Source organism: Penicillium citrinum (assembly GCF_028827155.1).
Source record: "Penicillium citrinum strain IBT 23319 chromosome Unknown utg000007l:1.0-2040159.0:1.0-2041076.0, whole genome shotgun sequence".
Classification (NCBI taxonomy): Eukaryota; Fungi; Ascomycota; class Eurotiomycetes; order Eurotiales; family Aspergillaceae; genus Penicillium; species Penicillium citrinum.
In genome coordinates this window covers 1,452,482-1,472,888 of record NW_026622692.1, presented here as the reverse complement: position 1 = coordinate 1,472,888, position 20,407 = coordinate 1,452,482, and the positions used below count along the sequence as shown (strand labels likewise).

At 47.3% G+C, this 20,407-nt stretch overlaps 7 protein-coding genes across 7 annotated transcripts; 4 read left to right on the top strand and 3 right to left on the bottom strand.

Annotated features, from left to right (window-relative positions):
• Nucleotides 1-862: 862 nt before the first annotated feature.
• On the top strand, nt 863-1,744 carry N7469_008217 (uncharacterized protein; the record flags this gene model as incomplete). Its single annotated transcript, XM_056647135.1, has 1 exon — nt 863-1,744. The coding sequence occupies one exon, from the start codon at nt 863-865 to the stop codon at nt 1,742-1,744; it is 882 nt and encodes a 293-aa protein (XP_056498686.1).
• Nucleotides 1,745-2,506: 762 nt separating this feature from the next.
• Nucleotides 2,507-5,387, bottom strand: N7469_008216 (dynamin-related GTPase MGM1; the record flags this gene model as incomplete). Its single annotated transcript, XM_056647134.1, has 3 exons — nt 2,507-2,943; nt 3,008-5,023; nt 5,087-5,387. The coding sequence occupies 3 exons, from the start codon at nt 5,385-5,387 to the stop codon at nt 2,507-2,509; spliced, it is 2,754 nt and encodes a 917-aa protein (XP_056498685.1).
• Nucleotides 5,388-5,883: 496 nt separating this feature from the next.
• On the top strand, nt 5,884-7,209 carry N7469_008215 (glutamine amidotransferase subunit DUG3; the record flags this gene model as incomplete). Its single annotated transcript, XM_056647133.1, has 4 exons — nt 5,884-5,898; nt 5,962-6,057; nt 6,142-6,880; nt 6,950-7,209. The coding sequence occupies 4 exons, from the start codon at nt 5,884-5,886 to the stop codon at nt 7,207-7,209; spliced, it is 1,110 nt and encodes a 369-aa protein (XP_056498684.1).
• A 386-nt stretch (nt 7,210-7,595) lies between these two features.
• On the bottom strand, nt 7,596-8,757 carry N7469_008214 (PIG-Y family protein; the record flags this gene model as incomplete). The annotated part of the gene is made up of 2 exons (XM_056647132.1): nt 7,596-8,163; nt 8,222-8,757. 2 exons carry the CDS (start codon nt 8,755-8,757, stop codon nt 7,596-7,598), a joined length of 1,104 nt encoding a protein of 367 aa, XP_056498683.1.
• A 1,519-nt stretch (nt 8,758-10,276) lies between these two features.
• On the bottom strand, nt 10,277-12,034 carry N7469_008213 (uncharacterized protein; the record flags this gene model as incomplete). The annotated part of the gene is given in 6 exon segments (XM_056647131.1): nt 10,277-10,455; nt 10,510-10,636; nt 10,700-11,347; nt 11,411-11,515; nt 11,653-11,871; nt 11,888-12,034. 6 exon segments carry the CDS (start codon nt 12,032-12,034, stop codon nt 10,277-10,279), a joined length of 1,425 nt encoding a protein of 474 aa, XP_056498682.1.
• Nucleotides 12,035-12,974: 940 nt separating this feature from the next.
• N7469_008212 (uncharacterized protein) lies at nt 12,975-14,158 on the top strand (the record flags this gene model as incomplete). Its single annotated transcript, XM_056647130.1, has 4 exons — nt 12,975-13,037; nt 13,128-13,253; nt 13,401-13,944; nt 14,004-14,158. 4 exons carry the CDS (start codon nt 12,975-12,977, stop codon nt 14,156-14,158), a joined length of 888 nt encoding a protein of 295 aa, XP_056498681.1.
• Nucleotides 14,159-16,872: 2,714 nt separating this feature from the next.
• On the top strand, nt 16,873-19,424 carry N7469_008211 (arrestin family protein; the record flags this gene model as incomplete). Its single annotated transcript, XM_056647129.1, has 2 exons — nt 16,873-18,645; nt 18,708-19,424. The coding sequence occupies 2 exons, from the start codon at nt 16,873-16,875 to the stop codon at nt 19,422-19,424; spliced, it is 2,490 nt and encodes an 829-aa protein (XP_056498680.1).
• Between the last annotated feature and the right edge of the window lie 983 nt (nt 19,425-20,407).

The window sequence follows — 20,407 nt, the reverse complement described above, 5'->3', positions numbered from 1 at the left end:
TTCATATGCGGCTCTTGTATGAGGTTTCTCCGAAAGTATCCATCTACTAAAAAGCTGAAATATTACCTGGCTACGTGATAATCATCAAATTTCGTAACTCTAACCATAAAAGCTCGTGTCAACCTGCATGTAAAGTCGGCAATAATGTCTATCCAACGTTCGATTAACATTATACTCTTAAGTACTCACCTCTTATAGTATAGTTACTAGTTGTAGCTTATACTTCCAAGACTGATAGTATTAATTAATTGAGGCTGACGTGAGAGGCTACTTCTAATTTATTTTTTGGTAGCTCACAAAAAGATATTCAGCTCTTTCAAGCCACTTCGTCTAGGTCTGTTAGAACAGGTTCATGCTTGTTTGCAAAGATCCAGTCATCCATCACTAAAGGGCTCCTTCGAACAGATCTGACATTGACTAATACTAGAAAATGCCATGAAATAATAGACATAGATAGATTATACTTAGAGAACACAATACTAGTAGCTCCCCGCTTGCTCGTAGTTTTACTTTTCAGGAGCTATCCAATTGATAGAATATCGTAAATCAACTCTATACATCACATGACATTAGACCATGAGTATAAATCTCAATTTCAACAAGAAAAATACACTCAAAAAAGTGTAATCAAGTACTTTCAGAGGCGGTGAGAAATAGAATCTTCCATTTGGGGTCTGTTTTTGATTTTTAGGCGCCCGCCGTAAGCAGAGAGAAATACGAGGGGGGGGGGGGGGGGGCTGATAATGCCAACGTCGATGAATTCCGCGCGCTACTTTAACCTCGCATCTGCACGCTACTGGAAGACGATCCACCTTCAAGAACTATATAAAATCTGCACATTAATTTCCGACTATCGCCCAGTATGCTGCGAAAGAAGGAATCATATATCAATATCACGCCGATTCCATCGTGCGTGCCTCGTCAGCTAGCTCTGGACATATTACATAGCCACGGTGAAATCATCACGCTTAATCCGCTGGTTTTGTCATATCATCCCGTCAAGGCTCCTAGAGATGCAGCTGCCGATGAATATTACTCGACATGGTACGAGATTATCGAACGAGTTCAATATCTCCCCGGACTAGGCAAGCTAGGATCCGGTAAGATTAGCTTCAAAGGCAGTTTTCAAAATACTTCATGGGGCCTACAAACACATACCTTCGTCCCACTGGGGATAGATATTCGAAGCAAATGGCGCATTGGCGGAAATCAACCGAATGAATCGTCCAAACCGAAGGAATTCCGAATAGATGGGGAGCCGGAGAGTGGACTTTATTTACGCGAAGACATTCAGATCGAATGCAATCTTACATTGGTTTCATTTGTCAAGAGTCAAATGAAAGCAGCTTCGAGGGTACTAGTAGATCGTCTGATTAAGAAAGCCGAGCTTCTTGATGCGGGTGTTTTACAGGCTTTTATGGAAGATGGAAAATTGAAGACTATTAATCCGGCAGATCGTTCAGGTTTATTTCCCCCATCACAGTCTCCATTGCAATCTCCACGGTCCGATATAGATCAACTGTCAGAAACGTCAAACAAATCTCTGACAGAACATCCACGATGGGGATCGATGTCTAAAAGACGTGAAAGTTTAGCCCACTCGTCCCAGCCTGGACAATACAAATCTACCAGTGGTATGGTAGCGGAGCTACCAGGCAATCACGATCATCACCAGCCTCAAACGGATTATCAGGGTCATCATGAACTACCAGGTACGAACATTGACAGTGAACAGCCTGTGTGAATTTAAGCTCACACTTGATATCAGATCCATCCAGTAAACCCGGTCTCCATTCCTCCCAGCCTAGCGTTAAAGGGTATCCCGAAAGCCTTATATCAAGATATAGGCACTCAAGTGCGATTTCGAATAACCAGACTCACGATAATATCTATGAGTTGGGTGGCTAGATAGCTGGAGGCACTATGTCACGCGCTGAACGTTGTCACAGGTGCATCTGTTTAGAGGGTTTATGGAAGGAAAAACGTGCTTTGACAATTTTGATATGTTGATTACTTGACTCCTACTAGCGATGTGGAACTATTATTACTTTATGCCAGTTGGATTTATATGTTATGTATATCACTTCGAAATTGGTGGGAACTGTGTTATTGGGTATTCTATTGGTTATAGTATCTATTTCCAATTATGTCTTCTTCAGTATTTTTTTTAGTCATGTAGTACCCTATTCGGCACTGCATTTATCAGATTTCCAAAGTAAATCCAAGTTATTGGAGGCATTCGGGGTTTATAATCATCAAAGACTAGTATATGTGATATTTTGGTTGACTCCAACTGTATGTACAATGGCAACTTATGAAAAGTGCAGATTACCCCAACGGGGAAGAAGAGATCGTCAGCTCTCCAGAAAAAAAAAGTGAGGGGAATAGAGACAACAGAAAGGTATCAAAATTACAACCGTGGGACGGGAGAGGTATCTAACTAAGGGAGGTGAGGGTATGAGAAAGGGTACATCGAACAAATTCCGCAGACAATGGCAGGTATTCCTTAGAAGATATTCCAGCGGCTGCGAGTTTCTTTCGCGGCTTGGGCCCGATCGGAGTTGCGGTGCATGCTTCGACCGTCTAATTGTCGGATACCCTCGATCTTTTGTAGGGCTAGCTCTAGCAGTTCCTTCTTGCGGATGATATCCAAGTGACGGCGGACTCGAGGATCTTCACGGGCAAAACGCTCAACTTCTTCATCCGAGAGGTGTCTACCGAGACGCATGTCCAATTCTCGAGGGAAGTTGTAGTAGAATTCAGAGAGAAGCTCGACGTTAAGGAAAAGCACTGCTGTTGATGTGAGCTTATCTGCCACCACATCGAGGAAGACCTCCGGGCAATAGTATTTGTTTTTCTGCGAGGCGCATTGCTTGGATCGTACGGCCATCATTCTCATTTTGATGATATCGGCTCGATCCCGTAGGAAGACGCCCTCTCGTCCTTAAAGTGGATTAGTATCGATTCGATAAGGGCTAGGAGTTTGTTAGATTTTATCGCAGCTTACCTCGCTCGAGCAGAGCAGCACTAAAGCCACCGGCACCGCCAGCACCATTGCCCTCTAACACGATGTCACCCTTCCGCACTTTGTCGATAAATGCCATTACATCCTTGAGTTTTCTCTTGCCTACGAGATCCTCGGTATGCTTGAAAGCTGACTCGCAAGCTCGGAGCTCTTCCTTAAGTACCTTGCTTACATTTTCCCTTCCCTTGGACCACTCGGAGTCTTCGACCTCGATTTCGAACTTGAAAGGCTTGATACAATTCTCGACCTGATCGCTGGTACTAAAGAATCGATCGTTCAAGATGCTGTTGCAGGCATCCGTGATCTGCTTATAGGCCCCAGGGTGGGAGGCAAACGTGGAAGATGCCAGAAGCTGTTCAACATGGTTCTGGAGGGAATTGGCAACTACTGTGGTAGCGAGACGACCGATTCCGAGCTTTGTCAAAGAAGAGCTAGATGCATCCAGCTTACGATGCCAGAACAGAGAGTCTGGGTCAGCCTTGGGCAAGTCCTTTAAGGGATCAAGCTCCATCATCACGGTGTCTAGGTCCTCAACCGGCTTGTTCCAGTATCGTTGGGCTAGAATATCCATAACACGCTGGTCAAGCTCAGCCTTCAGCATCTCCCGAACCTGCGGTCGGCCGAAGCTCTCAGCAAATGCTTTGAACGAATGCTTGAAGGCATCTAGACTCTCGGCGAGGTATGATTCAGCACTCAGCGGTCTGTCGTTGTATTGTACTTTGAATTCATATGTTGCCTCCTCGAGTTCCTGGCTGATGGCATCCCGCGTTCCCGACAAGCTAGACGCCATCGTCTGCTCAAGGACATGCATCAACTTCTTCCGCAATGTTGACACGCCAACCGAGGTCTCTGATTGGGGACCAAATTCGTCTGGGTGTGCCGAGAAGAATGCATTCTCGTTCTTCAAGATAGCACTGGTGATGTTTCCGGAGCCTCGAGAGAAGAGAGCAGTTGTTTGTGGGATTCGGCTGACGACACCCACATAACCCAGCCGAAGAGGATATTTCTTATCGCAAAGAACATCATGACCTCGCTCAGGGTCGACTAGGTCCATTTTGGTGATGACACCGATTGTGCGCTCTCCCCGAGGGTCCACGCGACGACTAGATCTCAGAGCTGTCGAGTTCGCAAGATCGACATCAGCTGCCGAGATGGCCAGAATGACATTCGGTGCTTGGATATACTTGTCGCAGAGATCCGCAATCTTCTGCTTCAACTCTGGGGGCTGATCATGCCCAGCAACTTGGATATACCCAGGTAGATCAATCATGGACAGATCTGGAACATTCGGCGAATAAATTGTTAACTGAATCGGATCATCTGAAACACAGTCCTTCTCCGGGACTGCGAGGTTAAGGTCGGTCAAGGTACGCTGGATGGAGGAGAAGTCGGTAATTTTACCAAGTCCTAAGGCTGGGAATTCACCGTACTCCGCCTGCGCATTGGGGGTATTGACCAGGGTCAATTCGATAGGTCGTCGAGTTACCATGTTGGAGCCCTTTGGCAGGAATTCATGGCCCACGATAGCTTCCAGTACCGAGCTCTTGCCAGATGACTGTGATCCGATGACAACAATGGAGGGAAGGGTCAGTGTTCCTGATTGACCGACAGATTGGAGAATGTTGCGAATTTCGATCATTTTGCGGGTAAGAAGCATCATCTGGTCATCTTCGGCGACCTTCTGCTCGGCTCGAGTGTCCTCTTCATCGGGCTGATTGTAGCCAAAGGCAGCACCCGAAGCGGCAGCCCCTCCGACCACAGCCCGGCCTTCCTTGGGCTCCTTTCTACCTCCACCTCCTGATCCACCGGACTGCGATTCTTCATCGACTCGAAGGATTTTCTGAAGCCACTCAGGAAGTTCGACATCTTCAGTTGTCTTGTCCCAACCCCGTTGTGTTTGTTCGGCTACATCCTGAAGACCCTGGAATAAACTCGACGCCGTGTTGCTTGCTGTTTCGCCAGCACTCTTGAAAATATCGATTGCGTAATTTCCAGCCTCTATACGATAAACATGTTAGTTAGCAACGATACTCCCTGTAGAACCATAAATAAGTCACATACGTGTGGCTTGATATTGGACGTATGCCAGGCCCGCTACCGTAGCACCTCCAAACATAGCTGGGATGCGAGCAAATTTCATAGCAAGCTTTGGTAAGAAACGACCATATTTAAAAGAGAATTCCCGGACAGTAGGGACATTGTGAATAGGACTTGCACCTATAGGCCATGCGCGTCCCCTCAAAGCAGCACCTCCATCGGCGCGCAGCAAGCCTCCTGTCCTTGAACCGGCATGGTGGAAGTTGCGTGCCACCCCGTTTCGCACCAACGGGGCGAGTCTATGGGAGAGGATTCTCCCACTCATGGCTTGTTGTTGTATCTCATTAAAGATGGAAGAAGAGTTAAAGTTGGGAAGATCAACGCTGACATCAACGTGACCCGCGCAAATTGGCCGCTTCGTCCGCCGTAGTCTCTCATCACGTGAGTCTAAATGACGTGCTGTAGAGACGAGAGTGCGGTGTAGACAAGGGGGATTTTTCCCTTCTGTTGGATATTATTTTTGCTTTTTACTCTTTCATTCATCTGTGATAAACTTGCATTTCTTCTATTTTTTTTGGCGTGAGCTTGCTCAGTTTGTGGTTGATATATTGCACTCTGTCTCGTACCGATAGTCAGTGACACACTTCCACCCGTCAACACCTAACAAACGATCGGTCAAGCCCTTTAGAGCTGGCAACTGGGGGCTCAGGTGCCTCTTCAGTCAATCTCAAAAACCTCACAGGGCTTTGACTCGTGCTATTTATTATTTCTATCTTTTTCGACTCTGAAATAGTCATTTTGGGACTATCTAAATAACCAATATGTGTCGATTTCTGGTGAGTCAAGTTTGAATGGGTAATGAGTACGGGCAACAAACACTGACAGTCACAACCCAAAAGATCTATAAGGGACTGAATGAGATCCGTCTCAGTAAACTGGTCACAGAACCAAGTCATTCTATACTTACGCAGTCTTATGACTCTAGGTTACGATTGGTAGGCTTGTCCGCTCCCGTGTCCACATATGGCCAGAATCCGTCGAAAATAAGTGTGAAAATCAGATAAAGAGCTAACGCATAGCAAAAGGATAACCGTCGACCAGTTAACGGTGATGGCTTCGGTGTTGGATTTTATACCGATCCTAAATTAGGCCCAGAGCCCTGCATTTTCACTTCCACACTCCCAGCTTGGAACTGTGAGAATTTAGAACGTTTGGCTTCCAAAACATGCTCCAATCTGATATTCGCTCATGTGCGTGCAACCACTGAGGGAGCTCTCGCTGATAACAACTGCCATCCATTCCAACACCAAACCCTAATGTGGATGCATAACGGGGGTATCGGTGGATTCCAATATATCAAACGACCGCTGTCCGACTCACTTGCCGATAAATGGTTCCTAGGCGTTAAAGGTGGGACTGATAGCGAATGGTCATTTGCGCTCTTCCTCGACCTCCTTGAGAAAGAAGGTGTAGATCCTAGTTCGGATCCAGGGCCTGAGGGGTTTGGACAGGCGCTTTTGCGCCGAGTCATGATGAAGACTATTGCCAAGATCAATGAACTTGTGCGTGAAGCTCCTAAGAAACACAATATCGCCGACTTGGAGACCAGGAGTCTTCTGAACTTTGCGGTGACGGATGGTCATACCGTTGTCTGCACTCGATATATTAGCAGCAAGACAGATGAACCTGCTAGCTTGTACTTCTCGTCGGGCACGAAATGGAAAGAGGGAAATACAAAGGGGCACTTCAAAATGGAGCGTCACGATAAAGGAGCCGATATTGTGCTGGTGGCTAGTGAGCCTATCACTTTTGAACGACGTGAGTAAACTCCCATGTTTTAGCAAATCAAGCACGATGGGCTTGAAAGCTAACTTTTTTTTCTCTCAGACAATTGGGTAGCGGTGCCAGCGAACTCGGTGGTAACAATTCACAAGCAAACCGTGATGCTACACCCTATTCTAGATGAATTCTATGGAGAAGATCTAGCTCATGACAGGTCATCTTGCTACGCCAGCTCGAAAGGGTTGGTAACTACTGCACCCGCTACCGCTGTGATACCCCCAGAAACCGCTGCCAATGATGGCAAAGGAATTGGACTGGAGGCGCCCTTGCCAAACCATGTGAATGCTTGCGCAGTGTCACATTGATTGAAGATTTATGCATAAAGCGCATCAGCATTTGTTGGGATCTGCAAGGAAATGAATAGGAGTTTTACTAGGCTAGATTGGTATTTACTAGAGCGAGTAATGGATATGGAGTCGGGGTTTCAATCTACCATGCGGTGCATACCTATGCTATTATCAGATATATGTTTCTTTGTGCTGATAGCCTGAATTCACGAATGGGTTTTTTTAGCCTGTAAAGCACACGTTGGAACATGTGCTACTAATTTTAAAAATACATACCTATGTTGCTAAGTAGCACTAAGATAAAGGGACTCAGACTGTAGTCAGAACATGGTAATTATTATAGAATGAAGAATACGTGGTATCGATAAACTCAAACTGTACAAGACAAAAAGACGCGTGCCCAATCAACTATCATCCCCAGATATATTGGCATGCTTGAAATACTTCATACCAACCCAGGCAACAACGACCCAAACCCACGACATAACAGCCGTAAGAATAATCAACGCAGGATAATATCCAACAATGGGAAGAGTTGGATCGTCCTCCAACTCCGGCGGAGCATAAGGCGTCTCTCCAACATCCCACGCCCAACTCCAAACCTCGAAACAACTTCCAATCCCCACGACAAAGACCAGCCATGTCACGATCAGAATGATCCATCCCCACCACTCCGTCTCAGAATAATCCCATGATATATCAGAATTACTCTTTATTTCCACGGGGTGCGTTGATAAAGGTGATGACTTGCGATGAACAGGTCGATAAGCTGTATCCGCTTGAAGAGGGAACCCGTATGGTTCAGAGCCGGAAGACTGAGCAGGAAGGCGAAGGGTATTTGCAGGACTGGAGTTCTTGTTCGCGCCATTTCCACTGTTATTCGGATTGATGCGCGGGAAAGAGATGAGATCCTCGTCATCTGTTCCGACCTCCTCACCCAGTAAATTATTATCCTTGCTTTGCGGTAACCCCCTGTCGACGGCGCGCGAAAGAGGAACGTAGTGTCTTCTGTGCCGTATTCGTACTAAACCAGCTGGGCTGGATATCCTGTCCAGTCTCGCCAAAGCCGCCACTCGCCGTAGTAAAATCGTTTGGAGGTGATGTATGCTCTCTCATTGATCGCGGCACGTCCTCCGCATGCTGTAGAATAGGTTCCCCGCGAATACTGGCACTAGCTTCCATAGATGATCTTGCTGCCACACGTTTATCCCTCGATTCAAGCCTTGTTCCAAGTAACGCAGTCTTACGCAAAGAGCCCCGCCGCCGTCGTGTTCGTCGTTGTTGCTGTAGTACTGCCGACATTGCTTTCCCACTACCCGTCTTGTCGCCTGTCATAGAATGAATATGAGAAGAGGATCCGAGGTCCTCGGTGTCGCCGTCTTGTTCCATGGTATCCGGACCGGCTTCCGCTTGTGTCGCCTGACTCATACGAAGGAAAGAAAGGCGAGAGAGGAGGGAGCCAGAGAGACTTCGTTTGTGACCGCTACTTGCGCTGCCGGATCGCGTGCGATTTGAGAGTCCGTCGACGGCTGCGAATCTCGCGTTGTTACTTTCGCCATTGTCCATTGAGGCGGGTAAAAACGGTGAGCTGAACCGTTCAGCTTGCTGGATTTCAGTCACCCAACATTTGTGAGTCCTGTCCGGATGGTAGGATGTTGCCCTGGGTTGTGTATCTGTGAAAGCCGGGGGTTGAGAAGGGAAGTGGATACGGAGAAGTGAGCGGGCGACATGTATACCGCCTCAGGCATCAAACTATGCCGGCCTACAAAATGTATAGTTTGGTTAGATAAATAATAATTAGAGTAGTATAAGTTTTCCTGTTATATGATTATTCTGGCTGAAAAAGACCTCTCTTTCGTCACTCTTTTTTACTATTCTCTCATTCCGCCTACACAGCTTGTCATCGATGAAGCGTTGGGATTACGAGAGTATCCCTTCACGAAACTACCTTGAGATATTCGCCAAATTCGAAAAGACGAAGCCGAGAGAATTTGACATATCAGAATCAATGAACCAAGATAATATTCCTCTTTTTATTAGCTGCCATTCTCTCGGAAATTCGAAATTTCTCTCCTATGTGAGCTTATCGTTTTGGCTACATACAGATACCTGGTAGACCCAACTGCAATCGAGAACCGTGCACAAAAGTGACCCTCATAGGCAAGACAGGAGGTCCTATCACAAGGTGTCAAGAGTAGGGTAGAAAGAGAAGAAGGCAAAAGAGACAAGGAGTATAAGGATTGAAAGAATGGATAAAAAAGGCAAATTGGTATATCGGCTAGAACGCCAGCAGGCATGAGATAGGAAAAAATCACAAAGACCGATGGTGTCAAGCACGACAAGGGGACTCATAACGGGCAAATACGAATACTTCGGGAGGAAAGAAAGAAAAAGGCGAAAAAAAAAGTTGCCATCAGGGCAAATTGTCAACCAAGCAGCCCATGGTAAGAGGGCGAGAAGGGGAGAAAAAAAAGCATGTTTTGAGTAACGAAGAAGCAGTATCAAACAATGAAAAGAAAATATGGGCCTAAGAAAAAGAGAGGGGAAAAAAGACAAGAAACGAATTCAACCCTGCAAAATATACTTAAGAGGGCAATGCAATAACATCGGATCAAAAGAATTCACAAGAACGGGTTGCAAGGGAAAATGAGTATAAAAAGGAGAGTAGGGAAGATCGCTTTTATTTTAGGAGAGCACAGCACATCAATCAAACATCCAAAGGGGTCTTCAAAAAGGTGCTTGAACACTTTAAAACAGTAAAAGAAAGATCGAACCAACAGAGTGGACTTGGGGTATTCGGTGCACAACACACAAATTCCATTCAAAAGAAAAGCATTTTGAACGCTCGGGAAATCCACTTGGAAAGACAGTTTCAACAATTAGAACGGAGAGGGGAGATAGGATGATAGGAGGACGTAAAATGGTGAAAGAAAGGAAGAGACTGGTCAAGTCGGGAGCATCGTGGTGGATTTGACCATCACTAGCTTGCGTGATCTTACAACCAGCCCCACAGAAGCTAGAATCACAACAACCAAGGTAGTATGTGGCAAGATGTCAACAGCACTCAAAGGTTTCCAATGAAGATCTACGCCTGGTAGGCTCCGTTGAAGTTGCTGTTGGCTTGGTCCCAGTTTCCAGACGGGGACATGGGTTGGCCACGGCCGTAGCCCGCAGCATTACCCTGAGGGAAGCCCTGAGCGGGCATGCCAGGTCCGCCAAAGTTGTTTGCACCTTGGTCCCAGCCTCGACCAGCAGGGGCAGGACCTATTTGATCATCAGCTTCTGATATTTTGGGGGTTTTAGAACAAGCACTCATACCTTGGGTCATGGGGTTTGCAGGACCGCCATACTGAGGAAAGAATCCAGGGCTGTTGGGGAAAGTGGCATTCGCCTGTTGCGGGGAGAAGTTGTCGAACTGGCCAGTTGGGGGACGATCCTTGCCCCACTGTACAAAATATAAGTCAGTAAAATGGGACAGGGCGAGATGTTTTTAAGGCTGATAACATACGCTGCACTTGAGCGGGCGACCGTTGACATTATACGCATTCAGCTGGCAGATAGCCATAGCGGCATTCTCGTGAGAATCCATTTTGACGAATGCAAAGCCACGATCAGCCTGGAGACGAGTCTCGAGAACGTATCCGAAGTTCTGGAACAGCGGCACCAAGTCATTCTGGGAAGTATAGGGAGTCAAGTTACCGACGTAGCAGGTAGTCTGCCACTGAGGAGTTTGCTGGACAACCATATCGTAGCTCTGGATACCCTGGTGGGGGGAGTGGTGGTGACCGAAAGGAGTGGTGGGGGTCATGCCCATAGCAGCCATAGCCTGCTGTTGCGAGATGGAGGGTTGACCCTTCTGATTTGCCCAGTTGCAACGGATAGCGCGAGAGCCCAGCCACTCGCCGTCCATTGCGTTAAGCGCCTTGTCGGCATCGCTGCGATCACGAAAAGCGACGAAGCCATATCCACGCGAACGTCCAGTCTTCATATCCCACATCACACGGGCCTCAGAGACGGAGCCAAAGGCAGAGAAAGCCTGAGTCAAAACATCGTCGTTGACTTCGTTGCTCAGATCGCCGACAAAGATGTGGAAATGGTTGGAAGTATCCTCTTTGTTGGTGTTATTGGATTGATAAGCCCAGTTGACACGGATTTCCTTTGAAGAAGATCAAAATTAGAAAACAGGAACCAAAAGTACGAAAGTAGTGGAAATACTCACCGACTGGTGGATTCGGCGTCCATTCAAAGTCTGCATAGCCCTCTCAGCCGCACCAGGGTCATCAAACTCAACAAAGCCATAGTTATAACCCTTGCTGTTAAACTGCTGTGAAAATCAGCCCTATTCGTATGGTAGAAACATGTCGTGTGCCATCCAAAGTCAAATTTTGAGAATGTTTGACTGAGGCCACGACTCAGGGGAGTAGCTGTGGGTCAACCAACCTCGCCCCCTAATGTACTCACATTCTTGTCAGGGATAATCTTCACGCTAACCACATGGCCAGTAGTCTCAAAAATTTGCTTGAGAATGTCCTCCGTCACCCGAGGGTCCAGACCGCCGACGTAGAGAGCCCTCTTGTTGGGCTCCGGAGCCGCGCGACGAACGTAGCCACCGGCGCTTGTTGGAGACATCATATTGGCGGACATGGGGGATCCAATAGCGGTCGGAATGGGGTTGTTGTTCTGGGGGGATTATCACGGGAGGGCGTGGTGGGGGAGGCATATGAGAGGGGTTGGCCTGACCATTACCCTGAGCAGCATCGTACTGCTGATTCTGAGCAGCGGCAGCAGGTTGAGCAGCTGAAGGCATGGTGGAAGGAGTCGAAGCGGAAGCGTTTTCGGCCATCGTGTATAGGCTTTGAAATATTTTTAGATAAAAAACGCGATCGGGATAAAGTCGGATTGAGTGATGCAAATGAATAGAAAAAGATATACCTATGCTGTGTAGCAAAGATAAATGGGGATCGACAAAGACGACGATACGAAAGATGCAACGTTCGTCACAGAAAAAGTCACAACCGTGAAATGTATCTGGTAAAAATGAAGAAAAGAGGAACAGAGGATAGAGAGAGAGAGAGAGAAAAAACCCCCCAGAGTATAAAATCAAGTAGTCAAAGGGGGGTTGTCGCGGGGTGTTGGGCAAGTCCAATCAAAGGCCAAGCTTTGCAGAATCCAAACAAAGCAATATGAGGGAAGTTCTTGAGCGGACAACAGACGGGGCCCAGTCAACCAAAGCTCCAATTTCTAATAACACGACGTTGAATGAGTCGTGTATAAGAAAAGAAGAAGAAGAGACCGACGAGAGTGATGGTGATCGGAGAAACAGTGGTGATTTGATGATCGTCGTTCTTGATTCGTGTCGAGATTTGGGGGGGGAAGTGGTGGGCGGCTTGTGAAAGGAAGAAAGGAAAAGCGATGCAGCGCTGGACCGATAAGGCGAGAGAGATCAAAGATCCAAGGAGATGGAAACAAAGACAAAAGACCAAAACGCGAGTCGCTTTCGAGCCGCGACGAACGAAAAGGAAAAAGGAAAAAGGAGAAAGAGTAGGGAGAAAGATGAGGTGTAAGGAAGAGTAGAGGAAGAAGTTCCGAAGTGATTCTGTTTCTCTCTAGTAGGGGTGGGGGGAGAAGAGCCTAATTGGGTTTAGTTTCCCCCGTGTGTACCACCACATCACTCATCTTTCTCTGTGTTTCCCCTTGTTTCATTCTTCTTCTCTGGTTGATACTCTACTTTTGTTGGCGCATATAGAGGGAGTCTGTATTAGACACATTCCAAGTTTGCACGTATGGCTGTCAATTACTCCAATCCGGACTCCCTGGCGGAGCTGTCCACATTGGTGGAGCGAACGGTAAGGGCCTCTTCAAACTCAACTCAACTTCGAGTTTGCGCACGCAAAGAGATTTTTACTTACGAACGAGAACTGATCCCCACGAACTAGCTACTGGATACCGGAAGACTATTCAGAAAAAATGGGACTATATCATCAAGCACACATATGCAACGATCAATTCCATCATATTATGAGAGCTTTCAGGTGGCCCTCGATAATCTCTCAGAACAAATTGTGAGTCCGATTGGATGCTCGGAGCGATTACGTAGTTGCATACAAGATGCATCGAGGACTTGATACATTTTATTTCATTTGTTTTTCTCTTTTTTTTTTTTTTTTTTTTCATGTCCTCCCCCAGGTACTCTACTAACATATCAACAGTTTATCGCGAAAGCATTTTTGGAGAAGGACTATGAAGCTATCAGGGCGCGGGAAGCTGCGCCGCAACCCGCAGAGGATGTGGCGATGAATGATGTTGACCAGAACACCACTGCAACACAAGTGCAACCATCACCGCCTCAAATACAGCCACAGTCTCAACCAGAACCAGTTGAAAAGGCCCCTAGTCCTGAAAAAGTGGATCTCAAAAAAGAAGAACCATCAGCAACAGAGCCGCAAGCAGGTACCACCACAGATCCTCAACCAAGCGAGGAGGCGCCAGTGAAAGAAGAAGTAGAAAACGATCCTGGTGTGGCTTCACTGGCAGACCAAGGATTGACTGGGGCTGAAGGAATCAATTTTGATTCGGTTCTCAATGATAGTGGTGGGGGGAACAGCTTCGACCTTAACCTTGACTTTGGCAACGACGATATGGGCAATCAAGCGTTTCTCTCGGGGTCAACCTTTGGGGGCCCTCTACCTGACACGGAAAAGCCGAATGCTTCAAATCCGGCGGAAACGTCGATTCCCACGCCCTCCGGTGGAGGTGCGTTCGACATGGAATTACAAAAGTCAGATACAGGCACCAACATGTTTCCCGAACAGGGGACCGGGGGGACGAGATGATGGGTCCTGGGGAATCCAACTTTGATGATTTATTCATGGAGACCGAGAATTTTGGTGAGAGTGGTGATCTGAACCATTTAGAGGGGGATAGTCTGATGAACATCAGTGAACTGGATGACAATTGGTTTTCTTGATAGGGCATGTACATAGTACGCAGATATGGAAAAATCAACGAACTGCTTTACATTATGCCCAATGGAGGAGCAGACACATAGACTCTTCGGATCTATCGGTGCATACACTAGTAACACTAACTGGGTCTACTGAGGATAGTGTACCCCTTTTCTGCCTCACTAGACCGATCGATGTAACGCAAATCACTACATACACTAATTAATGTACAAGTTCCCTGGATAATTTATTAGACAGGTCATATGCGGGTTTGATCTATGTAGGTACATAGATGCGCCGTCTTTTATTTACCTAGAAAGTGTTGAATATAGTTACATATACACAATGAAATGGTAGTATTTGGTGAACAGGTCTGAAACTTACTAGAAATCCCCACAAATAGGTACACTATGGAATACCTACCGTGATCATACAATGTACTGTTGCAGTATGATCTCCCGATTGTACAAGCCACCACATCCACAAAATTCGGAGTGACGTATGTATATGGAATCCAGCGGAGTGGAGAGTATTATGTAGGGCTGATATCCCGAGGACACGTTCGATCTACCCGTTGAGCCGCTATTGTGTACTGTATGCTCCTCTACCCTCCGAAAATTTCCTGGGATTCGATTCAATCTAGGCAAGTACTGCGAAATTCAGACTTACCTATTGCTCGTTCTCGTTTAGAACTTTTAGATTTAATTTTGATTCCCCCCTCCCCCCTCCCCCCGCGAACAGGGATCCCGACAACACCACGTCAACATGGGGCCGCGTTGACATCGGGGGTTCTCCGGCTCCCATGAGGTCATGCTTGTTACGGACCCGCAGAGGATTGAATATTTTGATTGCTGTCAACCAACACCCACCCACAATGGATAAGCTAGGGATTAGCTCACCTTCAGGTTTGGCTATGAGCATGAGCATCTGACCACCAGCACCAGCACCAGCACCATCATCAGTACAGCACCGGTCAAGATGGCACAGATCCCCTGCTTTCAGTTAACTTGGCCCACACGCACTGTACTTCAACTACCTTTCTTCCCCGCAGAACGCGCACATCCCTGACCTGCAAATCCCCAGGGTACTATGTCTGTGGATGCGAATGGACCGTGAGCATCTCCGCGGGGTTTCATTTCCGGCCATTGAGAAATTGGTGAATTTGGCTACATTCCCGTTCCTGGAGGGTTCGAGGGTTTGGAGGTCAAGGCTTGTGCAGCAAACTCTGAAAATCAGGGCCCGCTTTTGATTGAGCCTTCCACGGCCTGAGAGTGAGTACATACAGAAATAGTACATGTTGAACTAACCAACTACAGAGTACTGTACTAGGAAAGTATGTACACGTCAAGAGAGACAAAAAGACCCTCGTGTCTCTGAGCGGCTCGTGGGAGGCGAACGGAGATGCGGTGCCGAGCGTCCCGTCTTTGCCGGTCCTGACAGTATTAGGATGAAGAAAATGATGACCGTCAAGATTGCGTGTTCTTGACATTAAACATGGTAGTGTAGACACCCTATGTACAATAAGCAGAGAATTATACTCTCCTTGGATTGTAGTAGATCTCAGTCTAATATGTACTACACTCTCACTACACTTGTAGTCTACACTTGTACACTTGTATACTTCAACGTGTACTTTGTACGACACATTGACTCTCCCCCGGAATGCTGACCATTGCCAACCGATCTACACATGGAGATTTGGCAGACCCCACCTAAAGGAGAGTAAATCTCTGCTTACCATAAGAGTATACCTGAATACAGTAGTTAAATGTAGTAAGTAGACTAGGCTAGACTGTCTGATGGAGTCATCCGGATTTTGTGCCGGGGCTCGTCGATATCATGTCATCATCGATCCGGTCTGGCTCATCTTCTTTTTCCGTTGTTCCACTTTCTTCCTCTACTTTTTCTACTTCTTCATTTCCATTTCCCCCCCCCTGTTTCATCTTATTGATTGGATCTTGACATTTTTTAAACATGAAGAATTAATTCTATCTTGCGAAATTCGGTAACAATCCCTTCGCCATTCTCCTTTTTTCTTTTTCTATTTTCTTTTTTCCCTTTTTACCCACCAAGTCTCGGCATCTGTGGTCATCAGTGTGCGCCACATTACGGTGCGCCAACGCGCAAAGAGTCGCCGGGAACCACAATTTTCAGTCTCCACAGCCAATCCTACGCAGCATCCAAGGGATCTGCACGGCGATGATCACCAGAGTGGAGGACCCGTGCTTATGAAGTCAGCGCCCCAAGAATTCCATCTCTTCTTTCCTGCACAAAGATCGGTGTGCTCCTTGCGTGGTCGATCTGAAATTTGAAAGGAGGGATACACAAGGGATTGCAAGAAAGCAACTACAATCTCTTCTCCATTAAATCCCCACGGTAAGCACTGCCTTTTTCTTTTTCCTTTCTTGAATTCTTGTGTTCCCTTCTCCTCTCCCTTGGGTTGTCTTTTTTTTTTTTTGAATCCTGCCATTTTACTCGTGGCATCCCTTCGTTGGATTTAGAAATCCCCATAAAGAACCATCTGGTCTTTCGTGGGTGACTCTCCCCGCATTCCTCGCGGACTTTTTGGGGGGGAACGAAATACGCGCCTGGTTCGCAATCTGCCTGTGTTATTCGATATAAGAGGGGGAGGGGAAAAAAAAAGGAAAGCCAAAAAAGAGAAGAAAAGAAAGCCGCACAGCTCGTCTAGAATTCACATTTGCTCGTTCAAGCATCCCATTATGCGCCCACCTCCACGATGATGGCTGCTCACACTATTCCCCCGCAGATTTCAACGCGGTCGGGGTCTATCAGTGACTTTTCCCCGTCCGAATACTTCGTTCCGTCGTTACCGTCGCTCTCCAGTCTCATCCCAAGCCGGTCGATCTCTCGGCGTTCGGTCTGCTTCAATCTTGAAGAACAATTCCCCAAACAGACCCGAAGGGGTTCCATTCTCAGAAAGCTGGCGGGTCCACGTGAAAACGCGAAGCGATTCCTTCGCCTGCGGTCGTCGGGCGTTCAGTCGCCTGCGCCCCCACAACGTCTAAATCCGCGCTCGTCCGGCACTCGGGGCCCTCGACCGGTTTCTGAAATCATCGTCTCCCCGAGAGACTTTTCCTCTATTCCTCCATCGTCGGAAAACAGTTCGATACACACGGAGTCAACGATGGCGACCGAGATCTTACCCCGGCCCGTGGCGGAGGCCACTAGTACTGTACCCCAACTGAGCACACCTTTTCCCCCGCTTCGTAACGAGAAGATCGTTGCGACGGGCAGCGGACTCACTGTTGGGATCGCCTTGACAGAACCAGTGCTTTATCTACAGGGCTATGATCAACATGATCCAAGTTCTAAGAAATCCGCAATCTTGCGTGGTCAGATTCATTTAAAAGTCACGAAGAGTGTCAAGATTAAGAAGATCTCGATTCAATTTCGCGGTCATGCCCAAACGGATTGGCCAGACGGTATCCCCCCAAAGAAGATTCATTTCCACGACAAGAAAGACCTGTTCACCCACGGTGTCGTCTATTTCAATCACGGCGATACGGCTTTGATGCAGAATGACTACGGTGCCCACTATTATCAGCATGCCAAACCTGTCTCTCCAGTACCCGGCAAGGATAACGTCTCTGCGACTACCCGCGAACTCTTCTCTAAGAGTGGTTCAACCCCCAGCCTTGGGCCAACCAACGGTCGAGATCCCAAGCGCCTTTCTGTCCAAACCGGTCGTGGCCACTCTCGAAGCTTTAGTCGTAATGACACTCCCCCAAATCTCCAAACCCAACAACAACGCAACTATCGGATGTTCCCGGTTGGTGACTACTTGTATAGTTTTGAGTTCCCCATCGACGGGTCTCTACCGGAAACCATCAAGACAGACCTGGGATTTGTCAGATACGACCTGGAAGCTATTGTAGAGCGATCTGGCGCTTTTCGCCCCAATTTACTCGGCACAATGGAAATCCCCGTCATTCGCACCCCCGCCGAGGGCTCGCTCGAACAGGTTGAGCCAATTGCGATTTCACGAAATTGGGAAGATCAGCTGCATTATGATATCGTCATTTCGGGGAAATCATTCCCTATGGGCTCTCAGATTCCCATTGCATTCAAATTGACACCGCTTGCTAAGGTTGAATGTCATCGAATCAAGGTCTATGTGACCGAGAATATTCAGCATTGGACCGCAGACAAGAGTGTGCATCGGCTACAACCCGCCAAAAAGGTTTTGTTGTTCGAAAAGCGAGCGGAATCTGCTAGCACAAGTACCTATCCCGGTAGCTCTATGCGCGTCATGGCCGGTGGTGGTATCGATTGGGATCACCGTGCTGCTGCTGCCAGAGGAGAGGAGATCGTGGATCGATCTCGCACGAACCTGCTGGGTAATCTCGCGACTGAAACGGGTGTTGGTCCGACGGAAATGGAATTCAGTGTACAACTTCCAAGCTGTCATGAGATGAAAGGCCGAGATGAAGCACAGCGCCTTCACTTTGACACGACCTACGAAAATATTCAAATCAATCACTGGATCAAGGTAAGCGGTTCCGCTTCTTTTCTTTTCACGGCACATCTCATGGTTTACTTACGCATCTTTAGATCGTTCTGCGACTTTCCAAGGTCGACGAAAGAGATCCTACCAAACGTAGACATTTTGAAATTTCCATCGATTCACCCTTCCACATTCTCTCGTGCAAGGCGACACACGCCAACATCTATCTCCCAGCCTATACGCGTCCAGCGGCTGAACCAGAACCACCAGCACAAGAATTTGAGTGCGGCTGCCCTGGAGCACCTTTGGCTCCAAGAGATAGCGCCGCGGCACAGTCCAGTTCTGATCGGGAAGATTCAAGCGTGAACCTCAGTCGTCGCGCATCGATTGGAGCAGGTCGTGCCGTCTCTCGAAGTTTCACGAACGGTTCAGGTGGTCTGGCGCGTCCACCTCAAGCACACTTGGCCCACGAGCCGAATAATGAGCGAGAGCACAACACCGTTGCTGATCCTGAACCTTCCGATGTGCCTCGTCCAATGCATCTACTCAGAGCCCCTTCATTCGCTCCTCCGGCCTTTGAAGATCTTCCTCCCCCGCCACCTCTTATCACCCCACCCCCAGAGTATACCACTATCGTCGGGAATGGGGATCGAGAGGCAATTTTAGAGGATTACTTCTCCCGACTATCATTCTACGAGGACCAGGATGATGACGGTCGAGGCCGGGGTCGAGTTGACGTTCCCTTAACACCGGGTGGTAGGGTCAACCGCAGCATGGATGTACCCCGAGAATGGATACGAATCGAGGATCTCGCCCGATCATAATCCATTTTACATTCACAGCGATGGCTAAAGCCCTCGATTCACACTTCACGATATCCGAGCTATGAAGCAACGACCTTTCATGCCCGAAAACGGCGTAAGGAGATCCGTTCCTTGAATGATTGAAGCGCCTTTATTTTTTTTTCTTTTCTCTTCTCTTTTGTTCTTTTCAATAGAATTTGAACTTCTTTTTCTCTTCTTTTTTCTTTCTGGATTTGTCAACACTGTGTTTTTGTTTGGGGTTGATTGGGTCAGGTCATATTAGGGGTTTATATCACTCTGTTCATACCATTGGGTAAAAGGCGCGAAGGTGTTCCTTTCGTCACGCATGTTCTAGTCTTCTATTTTCTCATGTTCAATGATCATGATCATACACATTCAATTGTATATTTGGTACATCCCACCCTCTTCTTTCAACATCAACTGATTTCTATCTAAATTAGAGGTCTCGATTTCCTCGCAGAATTATTATTCTTATATATTTCACGAATGCTAGTCATAGTAATGTTAAAATGACCGATTGTAGTCACAGTATCATGTCGACACCGTACACGGGTGGTTGGACCCCCGCAGATTGCGGAGAATCGTTTGAATCCGCTCCCCCACATTTCAACTTGCCTTGGAAACTTCACAAGATGTCTTATCTACCCTTTTTACTACCTGTGCCTCTTCGTACAAGCCCCTCAACAGTACTTCAACTAAACTACCAGCCCTCGCTTGACTTTCGAATACGCTACAGGGAACATATCTGAGGCCTCATATCTTCCAGATCTCATCTCATCCCAATCTCATATCTTTCCAGTTCTCGAGTGAAACCAAATCTTGCAACTTATAAAGGTGCAAGACGACCCTTGACTCTGGACGATCTGAGTTTAGGATAGTGCGCGCTCAAGAAGAGCTCCAGAGAGGTAGCTGTGACTATCACACCGTGTACACCGCCATTTGACTCCATCGAATAGCCCTGCTGGGTAAGTAGTGATCTCATG